The 16,368-nt window shown below is 43.6% G+C and overlaps 1 protein-coding gene across 6 annotated transcripts in view; it reads left to right on the forward strand.

The window, feature by feature from the left end:
* The window catches only part of bt (projectin protein bent), a 269,793-nt gene that overhangs the window by 195,493 nt on the left and 57,932 nt on the right, over positions 1-16,368 (forward strand). For all 6 annotated transcript variants that reach the window (XM_080270134.1, XM_080270136.1, XM_080270137.1 and 3 more), the window contains 11 exons: positions 78-213; positions 464-591; positions 913-1,066; positions 1,337-1,477; positions 2,010-2,177; positions 2,618-2,757; positions 3,178-3,340; positions 3,874-3,998; positions 14,334-14,526; positions 14,850-14,965; positions 15,655-15,838. In XM_080270134.1, the coding sequence (XP_080126260.1) occupies positions 78-213; positions 464-591; positions 913-1,066; positions 1,337-1,477; positions 2,010-2,177; positions 2,618-2,757; positions 3,178-3,340; positions 3,874-3,998; positions 14,334-14,526; positions 14,850-14,965; positions 15,655-15,838 (1,648 nt within the window). The remainder of the gene's footprint in view (positions 1-77; positions 214-463; positions 592-912; positions 1,067-1,336; positions 1,478-2,009; positions 2,178-2,617; positions 2,758-3,177; positions 3,341-3,873; positions 3,999-14,333; positions 14,527-14,849; positions 14,966-15,654; positions 15,839-16,368) is intronic.

Raw genomic sequence — 16,368 nt, forward strand, 5'->3', positions numbered from 1 at the left:
AGGGGAGGGGGTAGTTTAGATATAGGAGATGAAAGAGAGATAAAAACAGTGCAAATAGTTCTCCATTTCGCCACCAGGGCCCCAAGCCAGAGTGCCGCGTGCCAGGCCTGAAGGAGGGCAACACGTACCAGTTCCGTGTGGTGGCCGTCAACAAGGCAGGGCCCGGTGATCCTTCCGACCCTACCAAGCCTCATGTCGCTAAGGCCAGATTCCGTAAGTCATATTGCTCATTTTATCAATTTTTGGAGATATTTATGCGTGTACTTATCCATTTATTCGTTTATTTCTTTCCTAGTAATTCATCTGACCTCACCAAGTCGCATCTCGCCAAGGCCAGATCCCGCGTCACTTCAATTCATATTCTATTCAAAACTTTCTATATTTTATTTACGCATTCATTCATTCATTCATTGTGTCTCCTGCCATAAGTCCCCATCTCACCAACGTCATATTCAACCCACAGTGAAGCCAACCATCAACCGAGAGAAGTTGAAGAAGATTACGGTGAGAGCAGGCAAGAAAATCCACCTCGAGGTTGACGTTAAGGGTGAACCTCCTCCAGAAATCTGGTGGACGCTGAAGGGCAAGAAGGTGAGTGGAGAAAAAGAGAGAGAGAGAGAGAGAGATGGGGGGGAGGATATGTTTACATCGTCTTCTGTAATAGCGTTCCTGATAATAGATTTTGTTTTAACTTAAAGTATTTCAGTCACTGGGGATATAGAGTAATGGGCATGTTTTATATGAAAGTATATTATGCATAGATATTTTAGTGATGTTCATGGATTTTGAAAGAATGGACATCTATGGCAAATTAAGAGGAAAGGTAGAGTTTTTAAAAGAACACATATGCAGGCAGTTTTAGGCCAAGTTAGGGTAAAAAAAGAAGTATAATTACGATTTTTCTTATTACAGGTGGACACAGCGGACAACTACATCATCCAAGGTGAAGACTATCTCACCAAGTTCACCATCACAGAGGCTGAGAGGAAGCACACAGGCGTCTACAAGGTGCACGCCAAGAATGACTCCGGCTCTGATGAGGCTGACTTGGAGATTGTCGTGCTGGGTGAGTCACGGTGATAGGTTTGTTTTTCTAATTAACTAACCACTTGTCTTCCTCCTCGTCTATCTACTTATCTCTCTACTTGTCTGTCTTTCTACCTATCGCTGTGTACTTGCCCAACACTGGTTTCTTTCTCTGTAATTAACTTCCTTTTCATCTCACAGGAACACACACACCATCTTTATCTATCTAAGTAGCTATCTCTAAATTAAAAGTCACTATCTTTATCTCTATTTAAGTATCTGTCTCCACAACACTTATCTCCTCCTCCAGACCGCCCATCCAAGCCCGAAGGTCCACTGGAGATCTCAGACATCCACAAAGAGGGCTGCAAACTCAAGTGGAACAAGCCCAAGGATGACGGTGGTATCCCTGTCGATGGCTATACGGTGGAGAAGATGGATGTCACTACCGGTAAGTGTTGTGGTGGTTGTGGTAGTTGTGGTAGTGGTGGTGCTGATGGTGGCTGTGTGAAGTTAGGTGGAGGGATAGCTGTAGCAGTTGTGGAGGTGATGGTGATGCTGGTTGTCGTAGTTGTGGCGATGTTAATGGGAGTGATGATCGTGGTGGTGTCCATAGTGGTGGTGGTGATAGTGGTTATAATGGTGGTGGCGATGGTGATGGTTTTAACAGTAGTGAATGTGGTGGCTCTGGTTGATTGTGTTAGTCGTGGTGGTAGAGTCTGGTTGTGGCGTGGTGAAAATGATAATTGTGGTGGTAGTATGGTGTTTTCCATCAGGTGGTACAAAATATTATCTGACTAATGTTTTCTGTCAGTTGGTACAAAATATTATCTGACTCATGTTTTCTGTCAATGGGTACAAAATATCTGACTCGCCTGGTACAAATTATTATCTGATTTCAATGTTTTTCTGTTAGTGAGTACAAACTATTATCTGACACACTTGGTACAAAATATTATCTGACTCTGATGTTTTTCTGTCAGGTCGCTGGGTTCCCTGCGGCCACACTGACGACGGAGACACGACCGAGCTGGAGGTGACGGGGCTGGAGCCAGGCAAGAAGTACGAGTTCCGTGTCAAGGCGCACAACGACGAGGGCGACTCTGATCCACTCGACGGAGACAAGGCCATCGTCGCCAAGGATCCGTTCGGTGCGTGGTCTTTCAAGCTGAGGATGTGTTTTTACTTTATCTTGTTTTTTTCTTGGCACCACTTGGGAGTTAGGAAGGATTTATACACCTATCATCCACTTCAACTACTTCTTGAGACTCCCCCATGCCCTTTCTCCCACTCATTTTACTATTAAGAATATTCTCAAGTTCTTTTCGCTACCTCATCCCCTCTCAGATCTGATGGACAAACGATTATTTTTTTTTCCCAGTTGCCTGTGTTGAGTTTCCTGTTCAGCTTGTGTCCTAATTTCCACAACTTGTTCTTCAGTGTTCTCGTTTGCCCTGTGTAAATATAACGTAAAACATAAATCACTACTGCAGTCTAACTCTTCATTCTTCTCTCTTGTTCTGTGTTAATATAGCGTAAAATAATAATCTGTGCTGCAGTCTAAATCTAAAACGTTCCTTCACCCCCTCAGACAAGCCTGGTCCTCCTGGCCTGCCCGAGATCGTGGACTTTGACGAGAACTCCGTGAAGCTGAAGTGGGACCCGCCAATCAGGGACGGTGGCGCCCCCATCGAAGGCTACGTCCTCGAGATGAAGCCAAAGGACGCTGATGTGAGTCGTAGTGTAGCGATGGAGTGGGATCAGGACTAGAGTTTATGGGAAGTTGGATCAGGGTTAGAGTTTATAGATCAGGCTTAGAATTTGTGGATCAGGCTTAGATTTTATGGATTAGGCTTAAATTTTATGGATTAGGTTTAGATTTTATGCCAAGTAGGATCAGACTTAGTTTTTTATGCCTGTCGAGTAAAAAGGAGAAGACTCACATTTTTGTCTCTGCTCGAGGTGAAGGATGTTTTCTGATACGTGATAAAATAAATATGTTTAAATGTAGTTAAAATGTGTGTGTGTGTGTGTGTGTGTGTGTGTGTGTGTGAGAGAGAGAGAGAGAGAGAGAGAGAGAGAGAGAGAGAGAGATTACACCAAACCAGAATTACCCCTCCAAAACTACAACCTACAAACTCGCACACACAGGACTTCAAGGAGGTGGGCAAGGTGCGCGGCAACACCTGCGAGGGACCCATCACTGGCCTGAAGGAGGGCGAGAAGTATGAGTTCCGGGTGAGGGCCGTCAACAAGGCAGGCAAGGGAGAGCCATCCGATTCCACACTGCCTCACACTGCCAGGCCCCGCTTCCGTGAGTCCTGGGTTCACGTTTACACAGTTAGAAAAATAAATCGTTTGCACAGTTAGAAAAAATAACTATGTCCCCTGTGTTTGACGAAAAATTAAAAGAGAGAAAAAAAAGTCTGTCTCCAGGGTTGACGAAAATATGGCGGGAAATTCGAAGTACCTGAGACACGATTTGATAGAGACGGGATTTTCATTGTCGTTCGTCAGTTTCAAATTTTCTTCAGACAAACTGGGATGATTCTTGTTTCTTTGGTATTTTCTCTACATCTCCACCACATTTCCTCTACATTTCCACCACGTTTCCTCCTCATTTGCACTACATTTCGTGTACATTTCCACTGTTTTCGTTCTAGCCTGTACTTTTCTCCTCTTTTCCCCACACTTCCTCACTATCTCTCCCACATTTCCCCTTCCACTCCCCTACGCTTCCCCTTCATCTCCCGTACATTTCCCCTTCATCTCCCCGATATTTCCCTCTCATCTCCCCTACATTTCTCCTTCATCTCCCCTACATTTCCCCTTCATCTCCTCCGGCAGGCAAGCCCCGCATCGACCGGACCAACGTCAAGGACATCACTCTGAAGGTCGGCCAGCAGCACCTCTACGATATTGACATTACGGGGGAGCCCAAGCCAGCCATTGAGTGGACCGTCGAGGGCAAGGTGGGTCATAGGAGCTGGGGCATTTAGGGGGCATTGGGAGGCATTCGGGGCATTAAGGGGATAGAGGGAAGGTGCATTTATAGCCATTTGGGAGTACTGGGGGGGCATTCGCAGGCCTTGAGGGGCATTGGGGGATAGAAAGAAGGGACATCTGGGGGCATCTGGGGGCATTTAGGAACACTGGGGCATCTTAGGGCATTGGGGCATTAAGAACACTGGGGCATTTAGAGGCATTGAGGGGCATTTAGGGACATTTTAAGGCAAGGTGAATCAGAGAGCAGACTGGGTCACAGGAGTGGGGGCAGGACGGCATTTTAAGGCATAGGGAAGGGGCATTTGGGGGCATTTTAGGGCATAGGGAAAGGGGTATTTGGGGGCATTTTAGGGCATAGGGGAAGGGGTATTTGGGGGCATTTTAGGGCATAAGGGAATGGGCATTTGGGGGCATTTTAGGCATAGGGAAAGGGTCATTTGGGGGCATTTTAGGACATAGGGAAAGGGGCATTTGGGAGCATTTTAGGACAGCAAATGAGGCATTTGGCATTTTAGGGCATAGGGAAAGGGGCATTTGGGGCATTTTAGGGCGTAGGGGAAGGGGCATTTGGGGGCATTTTAGGGCCTAGGGGAAGGAGCATTTGGGGCATTTAAAGGCATTTTAGGGCATATCAGAAGGGTTTTGATAGAGGGCAAGGTGAATCATAGGCATTTTAGGGCATAGAAGGAAGGGACAAGAGGTGGAGAGGGCACTGGGGCGTGGGGGGGATATTTTGGGTGTCCTGGGACATTCCGGAGCATTTTAGGACATTCTGGAACATTTAGGGACATTCTGGAATATTTAGGGACATTCTGGAATATTTTGGGACATTCTGGGACATTTAATAACATTTTAGGACATTCTGGGACTTTCTGGGACATTCTAAAACATTCTGGAATATTGTGAACATACTGGGACATTTTTGGACATTCTAAAAGCATTCAGGAACATTTTGGGACATTTTACAGCATTTTGGGACATTCTGGAGCATTTTGAGACATTTTGGGACATTCTGGAGCATTATGAGACATTTTGGGACATTCTGGAACATTCTGGGACATTTTAGGACATTCTGGAGCATTTTGGGACATTTTGGGACATTCTGGAGCATTTTGGGACATTTTGGGACATTCTGGAGCATTTTGGGACATTTTGGAACATTCTGGAACATTTAGGGACATTTTAGGACATCCTGGAGCATTTTGGGACATTTTGGGGACATTCTGGAGCACTGTAAGGGGTTTTAGGTAAAATGGAACAGAATGGAGGAGGGAATGGGACATGGGACAGTGTGGGAGAGGCAGGGATGATTATTTTTCACAGAGGGTAGGTGTCGAGGTCATTATAGGTCAAAAGTGGAAAGGGAAGGGAGGCACTAGTCAATCCAGGTCAAATCCAGGTCAATCCAGGTCAAAAGTGGAAAGGGAAGGGGGATGGCGGTAGAGGGCGTGGTGGGTCAGGGGTCAGGCTAGGTCAGAGGGGCAGAGGAGGTGGGTATAGAGGGCCATAAAGTTTAAATAGGGTCATTGTAGGTCAAAGAGAATGGGTCACGCTGATAATGAAGATAGTTTATTATTATTATTATTATTTGTAAGTAAAGCGCTACGTATTATTTTATGGGTAACTTTGGTATTTTAGTTTGCGTGCCATAGAAAACGGTGTTTTGTTATTATTATTATTATTATTATTATTATTATTATTATTATTACTGTTGTTTTTTTTGTTGCCGTTGCTGTTGTTATTTATTTATTTGTGTAGATAAAGCGCTTATAAGTATTACTTTATGGGGAACTTCGGTATTTTATTTTGCCTGCCATAGAAATCGATTCTTACGTATATGTAGCTATTGATTTTTGCAACTAATCTCACACACACGTATACTTCATTATTTTATATGCCCGCCATTATTATTAACTATTATTTAAGCTGTAATTTTAGTTTATTTAAATGTTGCGCTCTGTACTAATTTATTTTAACCCTTTCAGCTCTACACAGTTTTTTTTTTTTTTTTTTTTTTTTATCGAGGCGAAGATGCACTTGGCAGGTTGGTGATGATTGGCTGAAAGCAACGTTACTTCATAATCTCTTTACTCGTTAGCATTATTAATTGACAACATGGTATCTGAGGGGGAAATTTGGGTTAGTAATTATTATTCGGACACGTTGCATTCAGCTAATCTTGACCAACGTGTCAAGTGCATCCTCGTCTCAATAAAAAAATAAATAAATAAATAAATAAGTGTATGTCTTCTTTCTTTTTCTTTTTTCATTCTCTACCTCTAGATGTTGTGAAATTCTGGGGTTATAAATGATTCCTCTTTAGCCCTACTATGAAAGTCCTCCCTAAATCGAATAATTTTTAGCAGAAGCGGCATCTGGAATTATTTTAAATTTTTTTCTCCCCATATCGCATTATTTGGTGGCACTTTTCGTCTATGACACTACCGCCTCAAATGACCCCCAGGAAGGATTAATGACTCTCGGGGGGATTAGTGACCTCCTGGGGAGATTAATGGCCCCCAGGGAGGATTTTAATGGCCCCCAGGGAGGATTTTAATGACCCCCAGGAAGGATTAATGACTCGGGGGGATTAGTGACCTCCTGGGGAGATTAATGGCCCCCAGTGAGGATTAATGACGCCCAGGAAGGATTAATGACTCGGGGGGATTAGTGACCTCCTGGAGAGATTAATGGCCCCCAGGGAGGATTAATGACCCTCGGGGGATTTATGACCTCTAAAGGGGATTGATGACACCCAGGGAGAATTAATGACCTCCAAGGGGGATTAATGACCCCCCGGGAGGATTCATGACCTGTAGAGGGGATTAATGACCCCAGGGAGGAGTAATGACCCCCAGGGAGGATTAATGACCTCCAGGGAGAATTAATGACCTCCAAAATTACCTCCAAGGGTAATTAATGACCCCTGGGAGAATTAATGACCTCCATGGGGGATTAATGACCCCCAGGGAGGATTATTGACCTTCAGGGGGGATTAATGACCTCCAGGGGGGATTAGTGACCTCAAAGGATGGGGGGTAGAAAGAGTTAATCTACAACGGAAGTGTCATCGAAGAGAAGAGTCAGGAAATAGTGAGATATAAACAAAAAACGCTTCAAAATAAAAACAATGGTGGCATCTGCTAAATTTTTACCCTCCAAATCTATATAAATTCGTCAGCTGGTGTCAAGAATTATATATATATAAAAGGAAAGAAAAAAGAAACAGAATAAAAAGCCATAACTTGAAATTAAAAACATTGGTGGCGTCTGCTAAATTTTTACCCCCCACTTCTATATAAATTCGTCAGCTGGAGGCAAGAATCATATATAAATATATATATATATAGAAAAAGAAAGAAACAGAGGAAGAAGGCATAACTGGGCTGAAATAGTTAAAAAATAGCGGCTTCATAATTCTACAACTTAGCGTAAGTGATCGAGGCTGATGTAGCGCAAAAAATTATACCTTGATTATTGGCTTCCTTGCTCTACGAATGCTGCTTTATTTTTTGCTTTAATTTTGCTTTCTTTCTCTACAAATGTGTCTTTATTTTCAGTTGCCTTATTTTATCCATTATTTTTTCCCATTTCTTTTCTCATATTCCCTTATTTTTTCTCTCATTTTTCCACATATTTTCTATTTTCCCCATTTTATCTCAGTTTTCCCTCATCTTTCTCATTTTTCCACATTTTCTAATTGTCCCCGTGTTTTTAATTTCTTTATTTTTTCCCATATTTTTCTAGTTTTCTCCCCATTTTCTTCTGATTTTCATATTTATTCTCATTTTCCCACATTTTTTCATTTTCACGTATTTTTTCTTTCTTTTCCCAGCATTTTTCTCGTTCTTCCCACATTTTTCTCGTTTTTCCCACATTTTCTTCATTTTTCCCACATTTTATTCTCATTTTCCCACATTTTTTCCATTTTTCCCACTTTTTTCTCATTTTTCCCACATTTTTTTCATTTTTCCCACATTTTTTTCATTTTTCCCACATTTTTTTCCCCACATTTTTCTTTTTCCCACATTTTTTTTTATTTTCCCACATTTTTCTCATTTTCCCACATTTTTTTTTTTCATTTTTCCCACATTTTTCTCGTTCTTCCCACATTTTTTCATTCTTCCCACATTTTTTTAAATTTTCCCACATTTTTTTTCCCACATTTTTCTTTTTCCCACATTTTTCTCATTTTCCCACATTTTTTTCATTTTTCCCACATTTTATTCTCATTTTCCCACATTTTTTTCATTTTTCCCGCATTTTTTTTCATTTTTCCCACATTTTTTAAAATTTTCCCACATTTTTTTCCCACATTTTTCTCATTCTTCCCACATTTTTTTTTATTTTCCCACATTTTTTTCATTTTTCCCACATTTTTTTAAAAATTTTCCCACATTTTATTCAATTTTCCCACATTTTCTTCATTTTTCCCACATTTTTTTCATTTTTCCCACAGTTTTCTTATTTTTTTGCATCTTTTTTTTCAGTTTTATTTCCGCAACCCTCAGTGTTAGTATATCAGGGTTGTATTCTCGTTCGTGAAAGAGGCTTCATGGCATCTCCTTCCCCTGCCAGTATATATATTTTTTTTTCGATGAAGAAGGAATCCAAAGCCAGAAACCAGTAAGACTATTTCCTCCACGAAAAACAAAAACAAAATCAGCCAATTCAAGATCTGCTTAATTCGAGTTTTGTTTTTTTGTTATGCAAGAAAGAAGGAACCAAAGGCCAGAAGCAGCAAGATTATTCCCTCCACGAAAAAAACAAAAGCAAGATCAGCCAAATTCAAAATCTATTTACTTCGAGTCAATTCAGTGGTGCTGGAGAGGGGTCCTTCGCGTGGTGGCACTGATATGACCGGGCGCTGGATCTGCCCGGTCATAAAAACGTTCCCCAATCCCCCTGTCCACTGAGAAGAGGAAGGTGGACTGATGAAAAAGGTGCATCTTCAGCCTGCAGTCCACGGGGTTCACCTTGAGAGGAACCTGGAATGCAACTAATACTACTCTTTAATATTCCCATGTATATTATCAACCCAAGAGGCATAGAAGAGAATATTGAGAATTATGTATCTTTCGCCCTATTCTCACTGTCTTCTAGCAATTTACTGGAGCCTGGGAGAGACTTAAACAGGAGGGGTTAGAGACAGCCTTCACTGACCCTTTCCCTGAGAAGTCTTATCAGTGTTTAAGAAAATCGTCTGGAGATACTAAGAAGGAATTAAGAAAACGAGCTAAGAAAGAGAGAGGGACGTGTTCGTACTGAAATAAGGTGTAATAAACAATAAATTCTAAGGAAGAGGTGCCATCAAGCCTTTGAAGTACACGAGAAAATAATCCCAATATAAACGCTCTTAGGTGTAGCGCCAGTGTAGGTTCAAGATTATTAGGTGTAGTGTAAGTGTAGGTTCAAGTAGTTCAAGTCACAAGTGCCTCAAATTTGCATCATCTCCTTTGCCTTGCTGATCTTAATTCAGTGGACACGTTTACGGCTTATTATTGTGGCCAGTCAAAGAGAGAGAGAGAGGTTAGGGTCAGCAGAAGCAGGAGAGGCAGACCGGGAGCAGCAGAGGCGCCCCACTCAGCACTGGAGGCTGCAGGGGGAGGTGACACACAACCCCAGACCATCCCTGACTTTGTTGTGGTGTGATCCCCGCATGTGTAGACCTAGACTCATAGTGATGCCTCGCTTGGTGTAGGTTGTACCCCTGCCACACACACACACACACACACACACACACACACACACACACACACACACACACACACACACACACACACACACACACACACACACACACACACACACACACACACACACACACACACACACACACACACACACACACACACACACACACACACACACACACAGATCCCACTACCACAGCTCAAAACACATCATTTGATCGACACCACATCTGTTTAATGATACATACATACATACACACATACACATACATACATACACCTGTGCGTGGCAGGGGGGTGAAGTAAGACTGCGAGGAGGTAGAGTTGTGTTGGTTGTCGATGAGGTGAGGTGGGGTTGGGTGCCGCAGGGAACACGTGGCGCCACCCCTGCACTGTAGTAACACACCTGTAGCACCATTAACACAGCACGGGCCCCAGGCTGGACTGCCGGGCCGCGAGAGAAGGGTGGCAGAGGGGTAAAGAGGACGCTGGCATGACTGACTGCGAAAAAAAAATGCGACTGTCCACGATAGATTTAAGTAGTGAAATGTAATCTAAATCTGTATGTTGAAAAGTTAGATCTATTTTTGCATGAATGATTCCTGAACAAAATATATATGCCTGTTTCTGATACCAAGTTACCCTCAGATGGTTTGTTTCGACTGGTGAAACCATCTGGCTTTCATTAACTTAATGCTGGTAAAGTAAAATACAGAGCTTCATAGGAAACTGTTGTGGTTATCGCTTCACGGATCCATCTTGGCTTGTGTGTGTGTGTGTGTCTGGTTATGTTTTTGTTGGTTATACTGAGTTGTAGGGAACGTGTAGGCATCTTAACCACAAAAAACCAGCCTGACACACACACACGCCGCCCCAGTAGCTTTCAGTCATAGTCCACTCACTCAGTCAATCTGTCAGTCAGTCAGTCATGTGTGGGTCCCTTGTCACCTCGGACTTCCCTCCCTCGCCATGGACTTTGACGCGGACTGAACTGGTGTCGGGGTCATGAAAGCAGGCTGAGGGATACGGTGGTTTGGGCTGCTTCCTTTCACTGTAAGTAAAGTCAGGAATATGCCAGCTGTAGTCTTAATATTCTTGTAATATTTTATAGTTGGCAAGTGTAACGGAATCAACACAACGTACTTAAAAACTCAAACTCTTACCTGTTTCTTTCCATGACAGGTGTTCAAGTGTGTTTTTTTAATGTTCGTGTAAAGCTTTATACTTGCCAGAAGTTGAGCGAAAACTACAAATATATTCTAGATTTTCACGTGTTTTTCTCCAAGTTGCGTTATTTTGACAGTAGTGGAAGGTAGATTATGGGAAAGTTAAACACTGTGGGTTGACAAATAGTAGCTGGTTGGTTTGTGGAAGAGCTACATGACAATTCAGATTTTACCTGCCTTTCTCCAAAGTATTTTTCTGAGAGTAAATGTGCCTGAAATATGAGGAGGATAGTAACTGAAATATGGTGTGTGTTTTCCCAAGACTACTGTACAGTTGACAAAAGTTTATAGATTTATACGTTCACTCTTCTCTCTACAATCCATATTATACTAGCAACAGAGGAACCTGATATATATAGAACCTAATTACTGGCATATGAAAGAAGCAGCCTCCCTGTCCCCCGAGCCTCGTCTTCGTCACCCCGCCTTCGTGTTGACGGCAATAACGTGTAGGCGACACTGGCACCGCATGACTCCTTGGCAAGCACTCACGCACGCACGACACCACAACACTCGAGACAAAAGCAGACCCTGAGTTGACTGATTCGGTATTTCTCCATCTGCACGGCACACTTACAAGCCTATTACTGTGGGCTGTTTATTTAGTCACTACAGTTTTCATTGATGTAACAGCACTTGAAATAGATTTGGATGTTATGTAACGATACCCTGTACAGTTGGAGGTCAGAATTGTGTGAGTCTGCCCCCCAACTGGATCTGTCCAAAAACTCAAATTCCATATAGTTTTCGATTTTGTTATGTGCGATGCAGATACACGAATCAGCCAACCACGCAGAAACCTTTTGTGTCGGGCTGTGACGACTAAAACTGCTCAGCTGACCTAAACAGATGGAACTGTACGAATAAGCGACGACATTAAACTGTTGGGCATGGCTGTCCATGTAACAACGGGGGTCAATGAGAGTTGGCCCTGTAAACTGAAAATATAAATATGATTTTTATTTTCGGCGGACGATAATCACCATTTAAATAAACATGTATTTTTGTATAAACTATTTCTCTAATAATGTATTTTATATGCACAATTATTTTTAAATAAGCATTATTTTTGCATTTCACCACATACGTCACCACGCACACATTTCTCCCTGAGGCTCAGTTTGTTGTTACGTAAAGATAAATAACCTTTTAACTCTTTAGCTACAACTTGTCAGCTTTGTACATGATTTCGGCCAATGTCAGACAGTTTTCCAGACACCAGGGATATCTTGAGCAGCTATAAAGTTAAAACCGATCTCGATTAACGTTGTGGTCGAGAATAAAGATATTGTATTATTCCTTCTGGTTAATTATAGTCGACTTCCTTCAGCTCCAAGATACAACCGGAGCCGAGAGGAAGATGGCGTGTGCGTGGTGGTAATGGGTGTGCTGGGGCGCTGCATGGGTGCCTAAGGGTGCATGGGCTGGGCTGGTGGGCATCCTGGCATCAGCAACCCATCGCCTGTGTGGGGGGGAAGGTGGCGCTGGGGGTCCATACGTTGGCTGGGGAAATTTCGTGACATCTCTTCCACAGCGACTCATTTTGTCTTTTACACCCTGATACCGTTTTGTCTGTTACTGGTGCAAACTAAAAAAATAAATATATACATCTATCATACAAGGGAATTTTTAAGGTTTAATATACAAAATAAACCACTGAGGAACAACCACTACGAAGCTTCTTGTGAGAGGGAAATGCGGCTTGAGGAGACCTAAGGCCGTACTCTCCTTGTCTATGGAGATTTCGTGCAGTCTTTTCCTCGGCTATTTATTTTCCCGTACACACCATGATGCCCTCTTGTACCTTCCCTATGCAAACTACATCCATGGTAAAAAGATGTAGCTAACTTGCAAGATAATACTCAGGTGTAATGCTCAAAATAAATCGCTACGAAATCTCCCATGCCAAGCGAAAACAAAGCCCCACTGATCTCGCTGCCACAGTACCCCAAACACAAGTCGGTCAGCTATTTATTCCTCTTCCGTATCTCTATCCCTCTTCATTCATGTGTGTTTCTCTGTAGAGTTGGCTCAGTTATTTCGCGGACATTAGCAAGTATAAGGGCAGGACAACTGATCGTATGTGTAAAAAGTCTCCTAAATTCAGGATATTGCCGGATTATACACGGGCGAAATCGCGCGTTTGAATGGCAGATTTTTTTTACAACGTTGCCAAGGGTGGGATTCACAAACGTATTTACGATCGCTTCCCCGTCGTAACCACGATTTGTTTTGCAGGAAGAAGAAGGACGGGGGAGTTACAAAATCTTCACACGCATCTAGGTCTTCCTGCAAAACCAAGCCTAAGTTACGATACGAAATTGATCATGAATATGTTTGAAATTCTCACCTCTTGTCAGTTCGCTTCCCTTACGCCTGTGACTGAATGTCTGCAAATCAACTGGTCCAATTTTTTCCTCTTCGATTGTCTTTAAATTTCTTCCGTACTTCTCTATACATCTTACGAGATCTCTTCGACAGTCTTTGAAAGCCTTACGTGATTCTCTGTATTCTTTCATTTATATTTCATGGTCTGCAAAAATCCTTGGTATTTTGTGGACTCTTAGATAGGTAGGCTCCTCTGAGATGTAGCTATTGTCTCTCTCTTCACAGGTGACCGACTTGTTCACAGGTGGTGGGTTGGACGTAGTATTTGCCCAGACGCTCACTAATGCATGGTTCTCTCTCTTTCCCTTCTCCCCCCTCCTCCCCCTCTACCCCTCACCGCCATACCGTGTGCTGGTGGCTGGGTGGGACGTCTGCCTGTCTGCCTACCTGCCTGCCTGATGGTGGTGGTGTTGGGGGTGGCCGTCTGCTCATCTGCTGCCTCGTGATCGTCGTCTGCTGGTACACTGCTCTTGGGCCTCATCGTCTCTCCTCCACTTTGTAATATTTTTCTCTCTCTCCCAATCACGGCTTCTGTGCCCCTCCTTATCCATCCTACCTCCACTTCTATCCTCTCTGTGGTCCTATTCATCCTCCTCCTCCACCTCCTCCTCCTCCTCAATCCTTTATCCACTCCTAACCTCTCCACTTGCCCCCACTTTCATCCGTTATCGTAAACTTCTGTCATTTTTTAACATCTTCATCTTTTCTGTTTGTGCTCTCCCCATTCCTGTCTCCACCCTCTCCCTGTGTCTCTGTACACCGTCCCCTGTCAATTCTTTACCCTGTTTCTGTATCTTTGGTTCCCTTCCCAATCTTTCCCCTGTTTCTGTCTGTATCGTTCCTTTTTGTTCCCTTTTCCTGTTCACATCGTTCCTGTTTCCTCCTCCTATCTGTCTCCATCTACACGTTTATCGCCTTAACTTTTCCTGTTGTTCCCCACACCGTTTCCATCCCTACCTTTCCCTGTTGCTCCCCACACCGTTCCCGCCAACAGAAGCCCCCTGCAACGGTGCTGTTATCTTTTGAGCAGGAGGTGGTGACAAAGGACCAGCTCCGTGTCGACTCCACAGGCAACAACACCAAACTGCTGATCATGAAGGCGCAGAGGAAGATGACGGGCAAGTACACTCTCAGGGCCAAGAACGACCATGGCGAGGACTCCGTGGAAATCAACATCTCCGTCCTGGGTGAGTCGGTGGTGAAAAAAGGCTGATAAAAAAGTGGAAACTGCAAGATATCTGTGTTTACTATAGCTAAGGGAACTGGATGATAGTTGTGTTAACATAAAATTAAAAAGGAGGGAAAACTTGATTGAAAGTCAGTTTAAAAATGAGAAAAATAAGAACACAACAGCCGTGGTGTTATGGATATTAAAAACCAAAACAAAAAATATATATATCAGAGAACGTCGAGGTTTATAGGCAGATTAAATCGCTAACGAGGCGGTGTTAGAGACCTCCCGTGTCACCTGGGATACAGCCATCACACCTAGCTCTCCTGTACCCCCCAGGACCCCCCAGCAAACCCGAGGGACCCCTGGAGGTGAGCGACGTTCATGCCAATGGGTGTAAACTAAAGTGGAACAAGCCTGAGGACGATGGTGGCATGCCTGTCGATCACTACGAGGTAATGCACTAGCCTGATTTGCTGTCTTTACTATCTTTATTTGCTCTCTTTAATTTCCCTTTTACTGTCTTTATTATATTTCACTTTCTTTACTATAGTCATTATTTGCTCTGTATTTTACTCTCTCTCTCTCTCTCTCTCTCTCTCTCTCTCTCTCTCTCTCTCTCTCTCACACACACACACACACACACACACACACACACACACACACACACACACACACACCTCTCTCTCTCTCTCTCTCTCTCTCTCTCTCTCTCTCTCTCTCTCTCTCTCTCTCTCTCTCTCTCTCTCTCTCTCTCTCTCTCTCTCTCTCTCTCTCTCTCTCTCTCTCTCTCTCTCACACACACACACACACACACACACACACACACACACACACACACACACACACACACACACACACACACACACACACACACACACACACACACTCACACACACACACACACACACACACACACACACACACACACACACACACACACACACACACACACACACACGCACACACACACACACACACACACGCAACTCCTCACCCATCACACACACACACACACACACACACGCAACTCCTCACCCATCACACACACACACACACACACACACACACACACACAACTCCTCACCCATCAATCTCACTTCCTACACACAAACTAACCCCTCCTCGATCTTCCCCTCTTCAGATCGAGAAACTGGACCCTCTCACCGGCCAATGGATGCCGTGTGGAGAATCTAAGACCCCAGAATTCGACGTGGGCGGACTGCAGGAGGGGAAGAAGTACAAGTTTAGGGTGAAAGCGGTAAACCCTGAAGGAGAGTCGGAACCCTTAGAGGCAGACCAAGCTATTATCGCCAAGAACCCGTATGGTGAGTTTGAGAGAGACAGAGAGAGAGAGAGAGGGGGAGAGAGAGAGAGAGAGAGAGAGAGAGAGAGAGAGAGAGAGAGAAGGGGGGGTGAGAGAGAGGGGGGAAAAGAGAGAGAGGTTGGGGGAGGAGGGAGGGGAAGGGCTATTATGGACAAGAAACTTTGTGAGTGTGTGTGTGTGTGTGTGTGTGTGTGTGTGTGTGTGTGTGTGTAAGAGAGAGAGAGAGAGAGAGAGCGAAGGAGAAAGCTATTATTGTCAAGAAACTTTATGGTGAGTGAGTGAGTGTGTGTGTGTGTGTGTGTGTGTGTGTGTGTGTGAGAGAGAGAGAGAGAGAGAGAGAGAGAGAGAGAAAGCTATTATTGTCAAGAAACTTTATGGTGAGTGTGTGTGTGTGTGTGTGTGTGTGTGTGTGTGTGTGTGTGTGTGAGAGAGAGAGAGAGAGAGAGAGAGAGAGAGAGAGAGAGAGAGATTACTACGAAGAAACCTTACGATGAGAGGATCGACGTCTTGTATTTTTTTTAAGTTCATTTT

This window comes from Coenobita brevimanus, chromosome 39 (genome assembly GCF_032717465.1).
Source record: "Coenobita brevimanus isolate Jiangsu-jjx chromosome 39, ASM3271746v2, whole genome shotgun sequence".
NCBI lineage: Eukaryota > Metazoa > Arthropoda > Malacostraca > Decapoda > Coenobitidae > Coenobita > Coenobita brevimanus.